General features: G+C 32.3%; 3 protein-coding genes across 13 annotated transcripts; 1 reads left to right on the plus strand and 2 right to left on the minus strand.

Moving 5' to 3' along the window:
- Nucleotides 1–340: 340 nt before the first annotated feature.
- On the plus strand, nucleotides 341–9,823 carry LOC129311424 (uncharacterized). 11 transcript variants are annotated; one of them, XM_054953737.1, is made up of 14 exons: nucleotides 341–504; nucleotides 599–697; nucleotides 783–867; nucleotides 1,067–1,136; nucleotides 1,938–1,998; nucleotides 2,126–2,179; nucleotides 2,485–2,641; nucleotides 2,730–2,823; nucleotides 3,343–3,452; nucleotides 6,201–6,307; nucleotides 7,159–7,329; nucleotides 7,607–7,807; nucleotides 8,626–8,731; nucleotides 8,794–9,269. In XM_054953737.1, exons 1-12 carry the CDS (start codon nucleotides 415–417, stop codon nucleotides 7,721–7,723), a joined length of 1,215 nt encoding a protein of 404 aa, XP_054809712.1. In that variant the 5' UTR covers nucleotides 341–414; the 3' UTR covers nucleotides 7,724–7,807; nucleotides 8,626–8,731; nucleotides 8,794–9,269. The 11 variants fall into 11 exon arrangements, with proteins under 11 accessions (XP_054809712.1, XP_054809715.1, XP_054809718.1 ...); XM_054953740.1 differs by having other exon boundaries at nucleotides 9,000–9,269; XM_054953743.1 differs by having other exon boundaries at nucleotides 8,668–8,731; nucleotides 9,000–9,269.
- On the minus strand, nucleotides 8,456–10,843 carry LOC129310811 (reticulon-like protein B14). The gene is made up of 5 exons (XM_054952725.1): nucleotides 10,756–10,843; nucleotides 9,647–9,827; nucleotides 8,939–9,068; nucleotides 8,781–8,850; nucleotides 8,456–8,687 (listed from the first exon to the last, which is right to left on the minus strand). The coding sequence occupies exons 1-5, from the start codon at nucleotides 10,841–10,843 to the stop codon at nucleotides 8,533–8,535; spliced, it is 624 nt and encodes a 207-aa protein (XP_054808700.1). The 3' UTR covers nucleotides 8,456–8,532.
- Nucleotides 10,844–15,417: 4,574 nt separating this feature from the next.
- Nucleotides 15,418–17,243, minus strand: LOC129311770 (uncharacterized). The gene is made up of 3 exons (XM_054954223.1): nucleotides 17,048–17,243; nucleotides 16,760–16,965; nucleotides 15,418–15,911 (listed from the first exon to the last, which is right to left on the minus strand). Exons 1-3 carry the CDS (start codon nucleotides 17,138–17,140, stop codon nucleotides 15,614–15,616), a joined length of 597 nt encoding a protein of 198 aa, XP_054810198.1. The 5' UTR covers nucleotides 17,141–17,243; the 3' UTR covers nucleotides 15,418–15,613.
- Nucleotides 17,244–17,448: the final 205 nt, after the last annotated feature.

Below are 17,448 nucleotides of genomic sequence, written 5' to 3' on the forward strand. Positions count from 1 at the left end.
TAGAATTTAGATGTTGCCAATTTGGCTCAAGTTTTTGAGCTAAGCAATAATTTTAGAGAGAATAATAAAAAATTTTAAAATAATTTATTAATTCAAGTCATGTTTTAAATGTCAAATTTTAAAAATTTATAATTTAATTTTTTAATTTTATAATTTTAGTGTGATGATAACTTCTACTTTAAATTTTACTATAAAAATAATTTTTTTATTCTTCAATTATATTAAAATTTAAAAAATAAATTATAAATTTATCAAAAAGTAATTCTAAAATTAAAAGATTAATTATTCCTTTTACACCTCCTCAACATTCTCCCAATATTCTAATCTGCCATCGTTTAACGGCAACATAGCGATTTTGTCTTACATCTTCAGCGGAGAGATCATCGAACGCTGAAGGGAGACTTGGGGAGGCAAATGACGGACGCTTGTATCCGAACCGTTGTCGAAGCCATCCACTCGAGCCCATTTCAGGCTGTCATCTATCTCTCCGGTGGAGCTTCTATGGTCCTCTCTCTATCTCTGTGACTCTGTTAAAATGCGTACTTGTGATAGACAATGTTGACCCGGTTGTAATCGGAGCCATATTGAACCTGATCAGGTATTAGGTTCGTTGCTTTCAGTTCCTGGTGCTTCAAATACAGTGCTTGAAGCTGTGATTCCTTACTCCAGGATGTCCACGATCCAGTTGCTTGGCAAGGTCTATATTTGAATTGTTCTTCTGACCGATCCAATTTATGTTTCTTAGATGTTCAACATTGTTATTGTTGTCTTCATTCTTCCAGATTCCACCTCAGTTTTGTAGTCAACAGATTGCTGAAGAAATGGCTTTGTTGGCTTACAATCGTGCTCTTAAGCTCTCCAGACCAGGTCAACTAATCAAAATAAAACTTATTCTCTTGGGTTCAGTTTTTTGGTCCAGTAAACATTTGATAGTTGGTTTTGACAACATGTTGCTATTCCAATAAGTTTCTTCTTTATCATTGTCAAGTGATACGGCAAAATTTCTGTCATGTGAACTGGATGATTTGGACATGTTTGTAAATATGTACATGCTTTGCCTCATCAGGATCCCCTGTTCTTGGTGTCGGTTTCACTGGTTCTTTGGCTACTACGCGTCCAAAACTTGGGGAGCACAGGTAATATATAATTTAAGTTATCTGCAGAACTGCTTAATGTGCCTGATGCTATTTAGCCTAGGCAAAGCTTGTAATGGTTTTTCTTCTATGCCTAACTCTTAAAGGAGTAACTTGTTGATTAGAAATTGGCATTAATATTAGTTGCCCACTCGTGGGTTCATTGCCACTGGTGGTTCAATTCTTTGGTGGCATAAGTTGTTAGAACTTTATCCAACTAGGGTAATCCATCTGGGGACAGTCTTTAATTTTTTTATGGCAATTAGTCTACAAGTTACTCTTGCAAAACTTGGCGGGCAGATTATTAAAAAGGACAAGTATATATTTGAGTGAGGGTAGAGGTTAGGTAAAAAATAGGTTAGGTGCTAATAAATCATTTTGTGCGAGGATATTTTTTTACTTCGAGAAAATAACTTCTGCTTCACACGAGAGGTTAAAATTATTTGTTGCATCATGACATGCTGCTCTTAATTCTTGGCTTTCAGTGTGGATCTTGTAATTTACTTTTCCTTAGCTGCAACAGTGAGCATGTTGACCATTTATGATGGTACTCCAAAATCTTGACTCAACACAAACTTATCAATTGCGCTTTGAAAAAGTGCATTACCACTATTTTAACTTGGATTTACTTATACAATGCAAATATATGTTGTAAGGATGTTTTACCTTGTAAATTGGTCTCATTTTCTTTAAAGAGGTCCTTTCCATATCATGCTTTCACTTCCTCTTGCTAAATACAGCTCCTGATTGTATGATTTTTAGGCCTTGTAGCCGCTAAACTTCTTCGTTTATGTTCATTTGTAGATTTTATATGTCAACAAGAACATCTAACCGTTTATGGATGTCAACAGTGACCTTGACCAAGGTACTGATGGACCTGAATGTTCTATATGTTCATTATTTTGATCATTAACCAGGAATATAATTAACACATGTCATACTATTTATATACATATTTAAATTTATTAGTTTTCCTGACTGTTCCAATTTAGGGATTGCGTACCCGAGAAGAAGAAGAAAGAGTCTCTAGCCATCTTTTACTCAAGGTGAGTAGCTTGCGTGAAGGGAGGTTGTCCATATATTAGTCTTCCATTTAGGTGCACTTATCACTTATGAGCTACTTTATTCTATTTACTTAATTCTATAACTTTTTCTTTTTTCATATTATGCAATACAAACAGTGGAGTTCTCATATGATATGATTGGAAATATTTGGCAACAAAATCTCCCTTTACTATTTTGTGAAAAACCTTAGTTTAGTCCTTAGTTTTATTTTTATTTTTTATCCTTTTATCTCTGTTTTTTGTCTCCTTTTTCTTTCACCTTCACCTCTTCTCTGTTCTGGTTGTAGGCAATTGCAAACGCATGCAAAGTTCCAGCAACATCTATCTCTGAGTTGACTGAATCTGATGTATCTGATGAATGCGAACAGCAATTCAGTGAAGATCAAGAGTTAGAACAACTAATAAATGGCCAAACATGCTTTAAAATTTATCCATTTTGTAGTGGTATGACCAAATTTTTTAGAAGAATAAGAGAGTTCAAATTACAATTAAATTTGACACTTGAATGATATTCTTTCTCGTTTGTTTGCAGAAGCCTATACATCAGCAGAGAGGAAAATAATTCTACCTGGTTCTTTTAACCCTTTACATGATGGGCATCTCAAGCTTATGGAAGTTGCCACTCGGTAAACAAGCTCATTCGTGGTCAATGTTATTTGTCTAATTTTGTACTGATTTTAATTATCTATCATCCTTATTTCTGTAGTTCACTTGTGTTATTTTGATATGCTTATTTTAATATGTGCCTTACAAAAGTTAGCATTATAATATACTTTTAGAAATTCATATTTGCTCATATAACTTGGCATTAGTAGTTGAATAATTTAAATTATTTAATTTCATTAGTAGATTGCAAATAATGGAGTAAAGAAACACATTTAACCTTGAAGCATTACAATAAGCTATTCTTTTTAAATATAAGTTAACAATTTTGTCAATGTTATAATTTTTAGATATCTATCTAGTAAGGTAGTGATGGTGTAAAGTTAACAATATGATAATGTCATGATCTTGAACTTACTGAATCATATGTTCTTTTGAAAATTTGTTTAGGACTGCTTATTAATGTCAGTCCGTTCAAACTTCTTTGTATCTGTTGGTAATTTCAGTCTTAGATTTCACTCATTAAGAGCTCATCTATGCAGCATTTGTGGCGGCGGCTATCCATGCTTTGAAATATCTGCAGTTAATGCAGATAAACCTCCATTATCAGTGTCTGAAATAAGGAATCGTGTCAAGCAGTTTGAAAAAGTTGGTGAGCTTTTTCAACTTATTCTTCCTGAAGATTCTTGATTCTAACTGTTGCTTAGATCTAAAGACATTTTGCTGATAAAATATCTGTCCATGTGCTAAGAAATGATGGGCTATGATATGGTAGAAGATAGAGAAGAGAGAAGAAACAGAATAGAAGGAGAGGAAAATAGGAAATGTGGACAGGGGATGAGAGAGGAAAGAGAGAAACAGAAAATTGAGAGGCAGAAAATATATTTCTGGGATTTTATCGTCAAGCATAATCTAACTCATATAGAACCCCTTATATATGCTCCTTCTAACAGAACCCAACTAACTAAACTATTTATTCTTTACATATCAATACTCCCCCCTTGAAAACCCTTGACCTCAGGTTTTATGCAATGAAACCTTAACTGATGCTATAGCTTTGAAACGTCAAAGCCATCTATCTTGTTTATCCCGAAGACCCCTTTGCATCACCAGGACTTTTGTGAACTCGTAACCCCTGCCCAGTATCAGCTGGAACCAGTTCTTCAGATTCAGGAGAAATTTCAATAAGCTGCATCTGCATCTGCTTATCTAGAAAACACCTGTGACCTCTGAAAAAGGGTGAGTGGCAATAGAAACAGAGATTCTTGACGTGAAACTCATCAACATCTGCTGGGCTAAGTCTTTGTGATTCTCGCATTAGTTGGCGAAGAAGAAGATCGAACTGATGAAGAAATAGAGGAAACAGGACCTCTTTTTGAAGAAACAGGGTGGGATGCAGCCGAATTTTGTCCTTAATGAAATGGGACCTACCATCTCCAGCTGTACCTTTTGTTTCCTTCTACCTTTCAGATGATTGTGACATATGTGGAGGAGGACCCAACAAACCAGCCCAAGATGATCTATCTCTCATATTTTTGTCAACACCTTTGTACTCAGTGTACACCTTTGTCAAATGAATCTCCTGCATCCTTGCAAGAAGTTGAGCATCGTGGATGGCAGATGGCTTTAGTAAACGAACAGGTCCAACAAACCCTTCTTCTGAGCTTCAAGATAGGTCTGCACCAGATAATCCTCTATTAAGTCAAGTTTACATTTGATTTCATCAAAGGAGTCATTGTGGTTGCCAAGACTCCCATTCTGTTGAAGTCTCATTAGTTTGGCCGTGGGTGCCTCATAGGTAGGCCCGAAATGCTTCTTGATAGCCTCCACATATTCTGCCCATCCTATTGCTCTCCCCTGACAAGTATGTTCAAGAGCTTGATGCCATTGAAACGCTTTTCATCTAGATGGATGCTGGCCATCATAACCTTCCATGCTTCAAGCGTGTCTTCAATCTGAAAATAGCATTTGCATTTCCGAATCCAACCAAGAACATTTTTTCTTTGAAATCTAGGAAACTCCACTTAGTGAATTGTGTAGGAGGTTGGTACTCTCTTTCTGGTCTTGGTCGATGGTGTCCTACTTCTCTTTTAGAGGTTGTCTCAGAAAAGGTGTGAACAAGTTGAGCGATCTATGCTGTGGGTGCTTGAATCTGGGTTTCAATAGTATGTAATCTTGCATCAGTTTTTTTGGCCATGTTCTGTAACACAGTCTGGGAACCAGTTATGGGCATATAAAGTAGGAAAAACCGGGCTCTGATGCCACTGATATAGTAGAAGATAGAGGAAAGAGAAGCAATGGAATAGAAAACAAAGGAAAATAGGGAATGTAGATGAGGGATGAGAGAGAAAAGGGCGACAGAAAATAAAGAGATGGAAAATATGGGTCTGTTTGGTTTCTGTTATCATTTTTTGTTTTCAAAAACTGTTTTATAATACAGTTTTTAAAATTGTTTTTCAAAACAAAATAAAATGAAAATCCGTTTAGTTATATAAATTAAAAAACAGTTTCAGGATTAAAAAGTGGACTGCTAGTCGATTAATAATAGAAATTGGTCAAAGTAACTATAATTTTCAATAATCAAATGTAATGTATTTTAAAAATAAGAAAAATAAAACAAAAATAACTTGAAATTGTTTCTTTTTAAAAAAAAACAAAAAATGAAAACAGTTTTGGAAATAAATAAATGAAAAAAACTCATCCAAACAAGTTTTTAAAATTTTCTGTTTTCAAAAACAAAAAACAGTTTTTAAAAACAGAAAACAAACAGGCCCTATATTCCGGGAATTTTATCATTAAGCATAATCTGACTCACGTACAGAACCCCTTATATAGGCTCCTTCATCCCTTTATTCTAACAGAACCTAACTAACTGACCCCTCAACTAACTAAACCATTTATTCTTTACGGACTGTATTTCTTCTTTTTTGTCTAAGGACAGATTCTTGCACTTGGTTTACCATACAATATTGGTAGCAAGCTGCTTAAGTTGTGTTTGCTTGATTACTGACTCTCTGTTTATTCAAAATAGCCTAGTTAGCTTTTGTTTATACAACATCTGATGCAAATGCCACACAGAGAGAGGAGATAACTAATGATGTAAAACTGTTTCCAGAGATAACTAATGGTGTAAAATTTAGTGAATTAGGGGTTATGTGTACTGTTAATGTCAGAAGTTCAGAATAAGTTCATTTGGTGATGTGCAGAGATCTTTTATTGCGCTACAACATATTCTCTTAAAGATATTATTCTACTTGGAAAAAAAAAATTCCACTTTTATGGTTTGGCTTTTGCCTATCAATCTGTAGTGACACCTGAGCTTAACTCTATCGAGTGTGTTGTTTTGTACTGTTTACCATATGATTTAAAGTTCTAATGTTATTGTCTACTTCATTGGCAGGAAAGTCAGTAATTATATCCAATCAACCTTTTTTTCATAAGAAGGCTGAGCTTTTTCCAGGAAGTGCGTTTGTAATTGGTGCTGACACGGCAGTGAGGCTTATTAATGTATGAAATTACATACTGCTAGAATAAAATTTGCGCCAAACTTGACAACTTCATGTCCGATCCTAAGCACTTCTGCCATGTGGTTTTTTTAATTGATTATGCTTGGCTGGAACAAAATTTTGTGAGACATTGAGTGACATAAAATTTGGCCTAGTCAAAAATTGATCAAGGTTAACGGCTGTGTCAAACATGTGTTTGTGCTTCAACTATGAAATAGTGTAAACTCAAGGGAACCAAGCAGAGATGAAAGAGGGCTAGGCCAGTGGTGAGTTGACTCTGGTGAAGGATTAGTAGTCTCCAGGTTAACTTCGCAAAAGATGTAGGAGAGACTGCAGTTTTAGACTGAGAAAGCAGGTGCAAACATGCAAGGGAGTTTTTCCAACAGATGTTGACTAGTTTTGAACATTGATCCTAGTGGCAGACGTGATACTTTAATTAGGGTAATCCAAAGGTAATAAGATGTAATATTATACTAGTCTTGACAGTTAACATATTTTTAAGGTGTTTTCGATGGCCTCTTAAAGACAGTATAAGTTTCATTTAGCACCATAAGTATCCCTATAAGATTATAAAACGGTGAAGACTAGAGGAAACGAATAGAAATTTGGAAGAAGGATAGAGGAAACAGATAAAGTAAGAGCAGAGAACAGGAGATATCTCATTTTTGTTTCCCTTTTTTTTTTTGCTCTACCATCAACGTTGTGTTAGTGTCTGAAGGAGTTATGAATTGGCCAAATTATAGTTTATTACCCTAAATTTCATGTCTATAATATGTTAGTTATGTAGAACAAGTGTGCCTTTTGTTAATAAATTTAATTAGCTGATCACTTCATGTTCTTTATGATATGTAGCCTAAATACTATGATGGGGATTACAACAAGATGTTGAAGGTACTCAATGGTTGCAAGGAAACAGGATGCACCTTTCTTGTGGGTGGTCGGAATGTAGATGGTGCTTTCAAGGTGCTTCTGCATAATAATTTAGTACTACCTCCGTTTCAAATGCAAGGCATTTTTGGAAAGGTCGATGTTTAAATATTAAAGGCATGTTATGAAATTTTAAAGACTCAATATCTTTTTACCTAAAATTTCAATAGAAGTATATCAAAATTACTTGCCTCCCATTAAAAGCATGTAATTAATGATTGGTATTTTGTAAAATGCCTCCCATATTGAAACATGTACTGTCTGAAAAATGCGTTATATTTGAAACGGAGGGAGCAATAGTTTTAATTTTTAATATTGGCTTTCTTATTTGTTTTTTGTTCTGTGTTAGTGAGAACGTTGTCTGATGCTGTAGGTACTTGAGGATTTGGATGTTCCTGAGGAACTAAAAGACATGTTCATCTCTATTCCTGCTGAACAGTTCCGAATGGATATATCTTCCACTGAGATAAGGAAAAGAAGTGGAATGTGAATACCTTAATTGTTTAGAGTCTCTGTATGCTCATATTGGTTACAAGATTTCTAGCTCAAAAATAATCACGCATCTGTACACAAGGTATATATTATATATTTTTGTATACAGATAAAACTGAGTCAGTGTTCAGAACACTAGCATTTACTCTTTTGAAAAATGAGAAGAAAATCAGAAACAAGAATAGAAGATGCAGCCTAGAGTTCAAAAGAAAAACTTATTCAAGTAATTTATTGTTGTTGCGTTCCTAGTATTAAATTATATCGTCAGAAAACTGGAAAAATCTTGGTCGTACAGGTTTCTAGAATCTCTTCAGTGGAGGAGAGATACTAAGATGATTCCCTTTACTAGGTTTTGGTGAATAGTTGATTGTAGGAGCCACCGAATATAAATGCATGGTGCATTTGAATTCCTTGGCAATTTACCTTTTTGTGGAGTGATGATAATTTTTTCTAATTGAAAAGTATTTGTTGAATTTCTTAGACTGTATCTGCCCCCTTTTTTCACTTAAAAAGTGAGGTCTGTTTGGATTTTTGTCAGTAGTTTATGATATATGAATTGTAATATTTCATTAAACTCTAATCACTAAAAAAAAAAAAAAACAAAATCTTAAACTCAAGATTAAATATTTTGAAATGTCAAAACTTAAATTTTATAGATTTAGTTTTACCCAAATATTTTATTGAAATATATCTAAAATTTATTGAATGACTTCATGACATCGTTGCCATTTACATAGTTACATCAATTTATTTGCAGATCAACCAGATTTCAGAAATTCTTTTTCATAGTTATCCCTGGAATTTCTTTTATTGTAAAGATAACCTAGGAATCTTGCTGAGAAATTTAGAATCCAGTTTCCTGAACAATCTGTTTAAATCTCTGTTCCCTTTGCTTGCTAGATAAGTTACTTCACATTCATACTGCTCATACATAACTGGTAGGGTCATCATGCAGAGAGAGACTGCATAAGAGCACATAGCAGATCAATTAGGGTTATGTAAGAAGGTTAGTGACTTTGCCATGATATAGAATGCACATTTGTTTGTTATCTTACTGATGTATAACAGATTCAGGGCTGTGAAACAAGTCCCAATAGCTGACAAGATCCAGAGACCAGTGATTGTCTGAAATTGAAGCACTAGATGTTATTTAAGAAGTCATTGGAGAGAATGAATATACTTGTTCAAGAAATTGAAAAGAGTTTCTAAATACCATAAATAAGAGTTTCAGGTCTTTCCCAGTTGAAATCTCACAAAGTGTCTTCATGAACCAGTTGAATCTCTTGAATAGGTATCTCCAGGTGGATTCTGATATTCCAACTTCATAAATACATGGAGGACTCCTGCAATACAAACTACTTAATGTGCAGTCTGGAGATTATAGAAGGATAGGATTTCAATTTTTTTTTCTTTTTTAAGAAAGAAGTTGCTATGACTTATGAGGTGTTTTAAATAAAAAAAAGTGCATGTTTGGTACAAGAAAATGAAGAATATATTTAGAAAGAAAATGAGATGGATGCATTTATCATTTTCTATCTATCAAATATTGCATGGCAGTGTTATTTTTAACGGACAAGCACATTATTGACTCCAAACTTATAATGTTATTGAAGAACTTAGTTAAAAAAAAAAAATTAAATTGCACTATTGCGACAGTTTTTTCCATAGAACATTTCTCATGCAATTATCTCATAGTTAGTGTTGTCAAGTTAGATCCAAGTATTATGGTTTCAATTGAAAGTAGGTTTTCTAGTATAATTCTCTTCAATTCATGAGGTTTGAACTTTCAACTTCATTAAAAAAGAATTAAGCTTGTTCTACTTAACCTAACAACTATTTTTTTTAACAGAAATGTCTTTTCTGACCCCAAAAAAAACACAGCTTTTACATATGAACACTAGGAGGATGAGATTTACATTACCAAGTGATAAATCTTGCAGTATTATACCAGAGGAAGAAGAAGAGCAAATTGAAAATGAGGAAGTAACAGAGTAAAGTGATGAAATGGAATTCCACCACTTCAAGGAGAAACCAAATGGTGGATAACCCAACCAAGATAGAAGCTGATAGCTTCTTATTCCTCCACATCAATATATCAGCAACTGCAAAATCAGTTCAACAGCATCAAATTCAAAAGTCTCGCTTTTACAATAAGTGTTGCGTTCTTAGATTATTAGACTCTAAAATGATAATAAATACTTCAAATGCAGAAGACATTTTTCCAGCCATTGTCAGCCTTTTCTAATATAGAGATGTTTTTAAACTCTCAGAATCTCTCAATGAATGATACTGTAATTTGAGTGTACTGCACCAAATGGTTTAGAGAAATCGAACCTGTGAACCTCTACTTATAAAAAAGAAAAAAAAATTAATCATTTAATTTTTATGCTTTTAATTCAATTGTAACTTAATTTTTAAATTTTAACTTGTTACAATTCAGTTCCTATAGTTTAATTAAGTTATAATTCAATTTTTAAATTTTAAATAGATAAAAACTATTGGGACTAAGTTATAACAACTAAAGTTTATTAACTGAGTTATATCGAGTTAAAGTTAATAAACTAATTCTTAATTTAATCAAAATTATAAGAATTGAATAATTAATTTTTTCTAAAAAGAAAGAGACATTCTCTAGTAGAAGATGCAATCCTACAAAAAAAAATTGGTAAAATTGCATAAATGAGACTAGTGTAATGATATTTTACATTGTAAACTTGTGCAATTCAAGAGAGTTTATTTCCTTTCTAGGAGAATTACATTGAAATCTTGTACAAAAAATTAATTACTACAAGGTTTAGTGACAACTAAACTAAGGAGATTGATAATTCATTATGTTGTCAATATCCTTAGTTCAGTTGTTACTGAATCTTATAATAATTATTTTTTTTTGTGAGATCTCAATGTAATTCTCCTTTTCTTTTTCCTCCTCTCCAAATTAAGCTGAAAAACCTATGCATTTGGATTGTGGCAGAAAATAGAAAACAAAAGCGAGGGGGGACAGAAAAAGGTTGAAATTAGAAAATATCTGACCCTTTCCTCCGCCAAGAATGGCATGAAATGGCCTTTGACGGCCAAACAACCTTGCTTGACGTGAAGCTTCATAAGAACCACTTGCCATTGCTGCAAAATAAGAATCTCTGAAACTTAGTTGAAGATTATGCTTCTCACTTATCCAAATTTATTACTGATAATTCTGATTAATGGGCCTTCATAAGGACCCTATAAATAGTTATATGTCCAACAAAAGATGGTAAATCTAAAGCTTTGACACAAAGAAACAAACTCTACATAAGGAGGGAAAGGAATGACTTGCCTATGGCCTTCAAGTCTTATTTTCACGTGTTCCTGATACATTTACCCACATTTAGGACTCTCTAATTCAATTATTTGGAATTATTAAATTATGTTACTCAGGTATGTCTTGTGCTTGTTGATTGATTGAGGTGTGCCAGGTATCACAATTATTTTTTCAAGTGAGGGAAAAAAATAGAAAAGAAAAATGCATGTAATTTTTTTTATTCATGAATTCTTGAAAGTTAAAATTTTTTTTCCCTTTTGAATGTGCACTTGGTGCCTAGAGTCCTTTTATACTAAACTCATCACACACACCATCTACTATTTATATTAATCTTTCCCAATTCAAACTCGCAACCTCTCATTTGAAGGTGCCTTGGTACTACATTTTTTTTTTTGGATTTCTCACAAGTATCCTCCTCTAATTTTTTTTTAAAAATATTATTGGATACTAAATGTGGATGTATATTCCAATGAATATTAAAACTTTGATTAGCTAAATTGTGAGAAATTAATCATTTTCACTATATCTAATACCTGTTGGTTGATCAATATAGTTAACCAACAAGAGTATCACTTGACCAATATACATTGGCCATATATTGAGATTCCTCAATTCCATATGTTTGATTTATGGTCGAGATTTATAGTCTTAATAGTTTGTATAACTAAATTTAAATTTTTTTTTAAGCAAAAGTTTAGGTGAGTTAGGTTTTGATGGCTCACCAGGATCAATGCATGCATTTCAAAAATATTTATAAAGATATAGTTGTTCATTAACAAGGTTCTCACATCAGCAATAATATTTAAGTCCACATCCTTGATTATGTGCATAATTTTTATTAATTAGACCAACTTTGTTGTAACTAGATTTAGTTATGACCTCTGATAAACTGGACGAGTGACACTGATAACCGAATTAATTAGGTGAATCACCGAATTTAATGTCTAATCTCGTGGTGGAATACTCACGTCTCCGTGCATAAGGGAAACCGATTTGGTTATATGGTCTCTGACGTGTATTTTATACCATTGATAAAAATTGATTTGTCAGGGAATGTCAAGTACTTATAAATTATAAATAAATATTAATTTTTATATATTTTATTGTTAATACAGAAAATCAATGTAATGATTTCTTGACATTTTCTTCTATAATATTTTGATGGCAGCACATGCTTTTCTTTTTAATCTAAATACCCCAAATCAAGATAATTAACTACTAATTTTGACATTATATAATTGACGAGGGATGATTCTTCAGGACAACAGAGAAAAAGAATTCAAAGGTTCACCCCATCATTATTTAATAATAAACAGTACAATGATTTATTTCAGGCTTCATATGAATAGTGAACACATAGGTCCACCGTAATTAAAGTTATGAAACTGATACTGCAAAAGTGACTTTTAATGTTACACACTGCTTACTCTATTTAAGAATATAAAATATTATTTAAAAATTTAAATATTAAAAAAATTTAAAATATTTATAGTATTTTGAGGTGTAATCAACATATTTTTACCAAAAGTGCCCCTAATAAATTACTTTATGTTTTTTTGGTAAATTAAGTCACTTTATATTTATTTTAAAGCTAAACACCCTACTAAATAAGAATAAATATGAAAAGATAGTATTAATTATAAAAAGACTAATTATTTTATTGGAAGAATGATTTAATTAAAAATACCTTATATTTTTTAATAAAGAGAATAATTTTTTCTTACTATTGAATTGTCTTGGTAGAATTCACAAATCACCTAGTTTGATGTGATAATTTGTTGCTTGAGTGTGGACGTAGGGTGAAAATAGGCCAAACAGCCTGTCAGAGCCTTATAGTCCAATTTAATTTAAGTTTGGCTGGGCTTATTTACTAAATAGGTTAAATCAAGTTCATGCTTTTGATTAAACCTGTTTAGATAAATAGGTCAGACATATTTTTACAAGGTTTGGCCAATAAGTCTTATAGATCAGTTTTTTTACAAATGTAATATTATATAATGTTTTATATTTATATATATTCTCTTCGTTTAAAAATACAAGACATTTTTTAAGAAATTGAATGTTTAAAAATGTAAGCCATTTTTAGTTTTTTGAGATGTAATTATTATTTTTTTTTTCAAAAGTCTCTCTATTGATAAATGACTTTATATTTATTTTAGAGTATTTAATAGGGATAAATATGAAAAGATAGGGTTAGTTTGAAAGTAGATAACTACTTTATTGGGGGTGAAATTTGATTAATAATATCTTATATTTTTTAACGAAGAGAGTAATATGTAATGTATGAAAGATAATATACATATATATATATATAAAATAATTAACTTAGGAATTAAGAAATAATTGGCTTCACCCCTTTCTTGGACCTTTTCCTTCTTGTTCTCCCTCTAAGTCAATTATTTCTTAATAGATTATCTTTCATACATTACATGTTTAATGTGCTGTTGTATTGTATTATAATGATAAATCATCTTACTTGTTATTTGGTAAATCATGTTGTATATAAGTGAGCCTTAATAGTCCAAAAGTTTACGTGAAACCTTTAAAACTTATTATATAAGCCGATTTAAAAGTTATACTTTTAAATAAGTTTTTAAGTCAAATTAAATTTTAGGTAAGTTCAGATCTAAATTATATTAAAAAAAACTACATAAATTTTAGCTTTTTAGGTAAGGTCTGAGTTTCTAACTTATTATATAAGTTCAAGCTTATTTGATTGAAGCTTGACTTGATAGCTTATTACCAACAAAATTTAGTTCAATTAATAAGAATTTGATTTATAATTCACAAAATCATACTATCAAATCTTATAGTTGATGTGAAGAATTTGTTGATAGATAATTTATGAATACTTTTGTAAGTATTTTTTTAACCTGAAAATATATCCTAACTTTGATAAGTCTCTGAAAACCCAAATCAGCATAATTTTTTTTTTTTAAATGATATGTCAACTCCAACCATAATCGTAAGTGAGATGGAAGTGTCACGACATTATTCTGTCTTGTGGTAGTTGGTTTGGTGATCAGGGTAGGAATTAATATTGGGTGACTTCAGACATGACTATCAATTAATGCTACCCCTCTCCCATCTTTATGATGTTGTTTTATATCTCCTGCGATTTAAGATGATTTGCAAAATGACACCCATCCCAAATTATAAAAAATTGTTAAACAAAATCTCACATTTAATAAATTTCATTAAATATATTTAATAATTTTATTTTTTTAAATATAAATATAAATTTTTAAAAATATTCTTCATTTAATAACTTTAAATCTATAATTAATTAATATTAAATAGAGAAAGAGAAATGATGATATTGAAATAAACTTATTTAATGAAATCTTAATCCTTTTAAAATATTTTATATTTTGAAATGATAAATCTTCCTTAAATGTGTCTTATAATTTAGAAGGAGGAAATATTAATTTATTGATAAAATTTATTTTAAAATTATTTTTTTATTATTTTTCTTCTTAAATATTTCTCTCTCTCCCGTATTGGATAAAGAGTATAGTATTTGGATGTTCATATTTCTTTTTTTAAAAAAAATTAAAATTTTAAACTATATTTAATTGACTTTATTGATATTTATAATTTTATAAAAAAAAAAAGTCTTATAAAATAGAGAGGAGGGAGTGTAATTTTTTTTTTTTCATATTACACCTCATAAAATTCCAAACTAATATTAATAACATTTTCCCCATTTTATCTTTGGAGTATTATTTAATAACTATATTTGGATATGACAATTTTCTAAATTGCACTCCTCCATTTCATTATATTTGTTTTTAAGGTTATTGTGCACATATTAAAAAATATAACAAATATATAAAAATTTGACATACTTCATCATATTTAACCATCATTTAATGCTTAAATTACTGCAAAGGTAAGAGAGAAAGTGTTGTTAATATTGCTTTGAATTTAAAAAACAAATAAAAACATGTATCATGAACCATTTTTCCCCCGAAAAAAAAAAAGACAATTATAGAGTTCCGGGAGTAATAATGTTTTTAGAAACGTTAAAACAAGATAGATTTGGTAAAATATGTCATTTTTATATATTTATTGTATTTTTTAATCTGTGTAATGGAGGGAAGGAGCACTTTTGGCTTGAATTTTTATTTGATCATACTTCCATTCTTCAGCCAGCAATATCCCCAAGTTGAGGACCAGCCAGCAATCACAAGTCACTGATGGAACAAAGTGCAATATGCCGAGAAGCAAGCTCTCAAACTACATAAGTAGAACTTCAATATCGTATGCACTGAAATAATCACACTCACCTGAGTAACTACAGCATCGGAATGAGAATCTTAAGATGCAAATGCTAATAAAACTCATCATGCTGTTGAAAAAGTACATACATATCATAATCTATAAAACCAGAGTTGAGAAATATGAACAACCATAATACTAATATATATATCGTTTCAAGCAGTAGCCCATAATAACACATTATACATTCTTCCATTACTACATGAACAACTCAGGATTGGAAATCCTTGTCCCAAACCCTTGTTTTTAGACAAAAATAGTCAAATAGAGCCACCAAAATTGCTTAAAGCCAACCAACCCAAATATATTTCAGGCCTTTTCAAACTCACTACCTTGTTGGTTATGGTTGAAATTGGAAGTGGCCAATCCAACACCTTCGTGCCGGTGCTTCTCCCAGCCACCAGTATCAGCCCTGGAGTGAGCCCAGTAGTATGAAATGGAAGCCAACAAAGACAACAATGTCAGAGCAGCACCAGCTGCAAACACTCCTTTGCGGAGTGTGGCACAAGATAGGTCGTTTTGGCCAAAGAACCCTCGGTACTTTGTGTGGTATGCGTTCCTAGCTGATCCTGCTACCAAACATGCTTCTGCTCCCAGAAATGTAATCCTGATATTTACATTCAAAAGATCATCTCAATTTTCATATCCCATTTCTATTCAACACTGTTTTAACATTTATAACAAAAGTTTTAACTCCTTCAACTGTAAATTGCAACCCCAAGTGAGTTGAGTGATACCCATTCACTAGTTTGAAAGAACCCACTTGTTTATATTTTCCCCTCTAGATAAACCAAATGAAACTACCCTTCAGCTTTCTATACCCATAGTTGACAAAGATATAGCAATTGGTGGCTTTCAATTATAATCATAATATATCAGTACTAAGCTTAGTTGACTGAGATACCAATATTGGTGGCTTTCAATTATAATCATAATATATCAGTACTAAGCTTGGTTGACTCAGATACTAATCTTTGTCCCCATCCCTTTGTTTTTATAAGCGCAAATCACATGACTTGACAGAGTTCGGTCTACTAGCTTCAAGTACTCATCCTCTAGGCTAGTTTCTCTTTGTTGGAATAAACCAATTGAAATTTCCCTTCAGCTTCTATAGCTCGCTATAATGATAACGATTAACATTAGACGTTTATAAATAAATAAATAAATTAAAAGACTGTAAAAGGACAAATAGATACTTTCGACTTTCGTAACAGCATACGGGTTAACAAAAAGAATTCGCTCAAATCGCGTAGCGTAAGGTAAATCGACCCCCTTTTTCCATTACTGTATTACGCTATTGGACCCTAATCGATTCTAATCAGTGATAGAGAAGCGTAGATGTTGATTAGTTATACATATGGCACTAGCGGAAATGAAAGATAGAGAGAGATACATTGGATTTTGAAGGGTGGAAAAGGATTGAAGAATATGGAGATGAAAATTAATGAGATTTACCAAGAGAAAATGAAGAAGAAGATGGCGCAAGTGGTGGAGCAACCAGTGACAAGCCCTTTGCCGAAACAGAGGCATCTGGTGACACCGTGAACCACCACCTGGCTGACCAGCAACAGAGCAAAGGCCGCCAGACCGTACACCGTCGACGCATCGGTGTCGTAAACGCAGAACGTTCGGTCATCGTACTCATCGGGCTGGATTCTAGCCTGTAAAACGATGAAGACTAACAGTAGTTAGGTTCCCTATAAAGCGCATCCGTAAGAAAGGACAGAGAGGGAGGAGGTGTACCGTGCTACGACGGCGTTCGGCGCCGACGGCTAGAACAAAAGCGATGAGGTGGAGGGAGGCGACGGTGGCCAGAATTGGGACGGAAACGGCCATGATTTCCTCTCGCTCTCTGTCTGCTTCTCCACTCTCTGTCTCTCTCTGTCTCTGTCTCTCTCTCTCTCTCTTCTCACTTCAGTTTACTGTGTAGTCTGTGTCGATGTTGCGGCCAAAGTGATGATATTTTGGTCACTTCACGTTCACACGCTATTTTATTTTCCAGCTTTTCATGGAATAAAATATGATAATCCAAGTCACTTTTGTTGCTTTCCTTCCTTTATTTTTCTTTATTTTTCCTTTTTTATCAAGTCATTTCATTTGACAAAAACGGGGAAGATATTTATTTATATTAAAATCTATTTTAA

The sequence above is a fragment of the Prosopis cineraria genome, unplaced genomic scaffold (assembly GCF_029017545.1).
Source record: "Prosopis cineraria cultivar Desert tree isolate PC_DT_omini unplaced genomic scaffold, ASM2901754v1 PC5, whole genome shotgun sequence".
NCBI classification, from domain to species: domain Eukaryota; kingdom Viridiplantae; phylum Streptophyta; class Magnoliopsida; order Fabales; family Fabaceae; genus Prosopis; species Prosopis cineraria.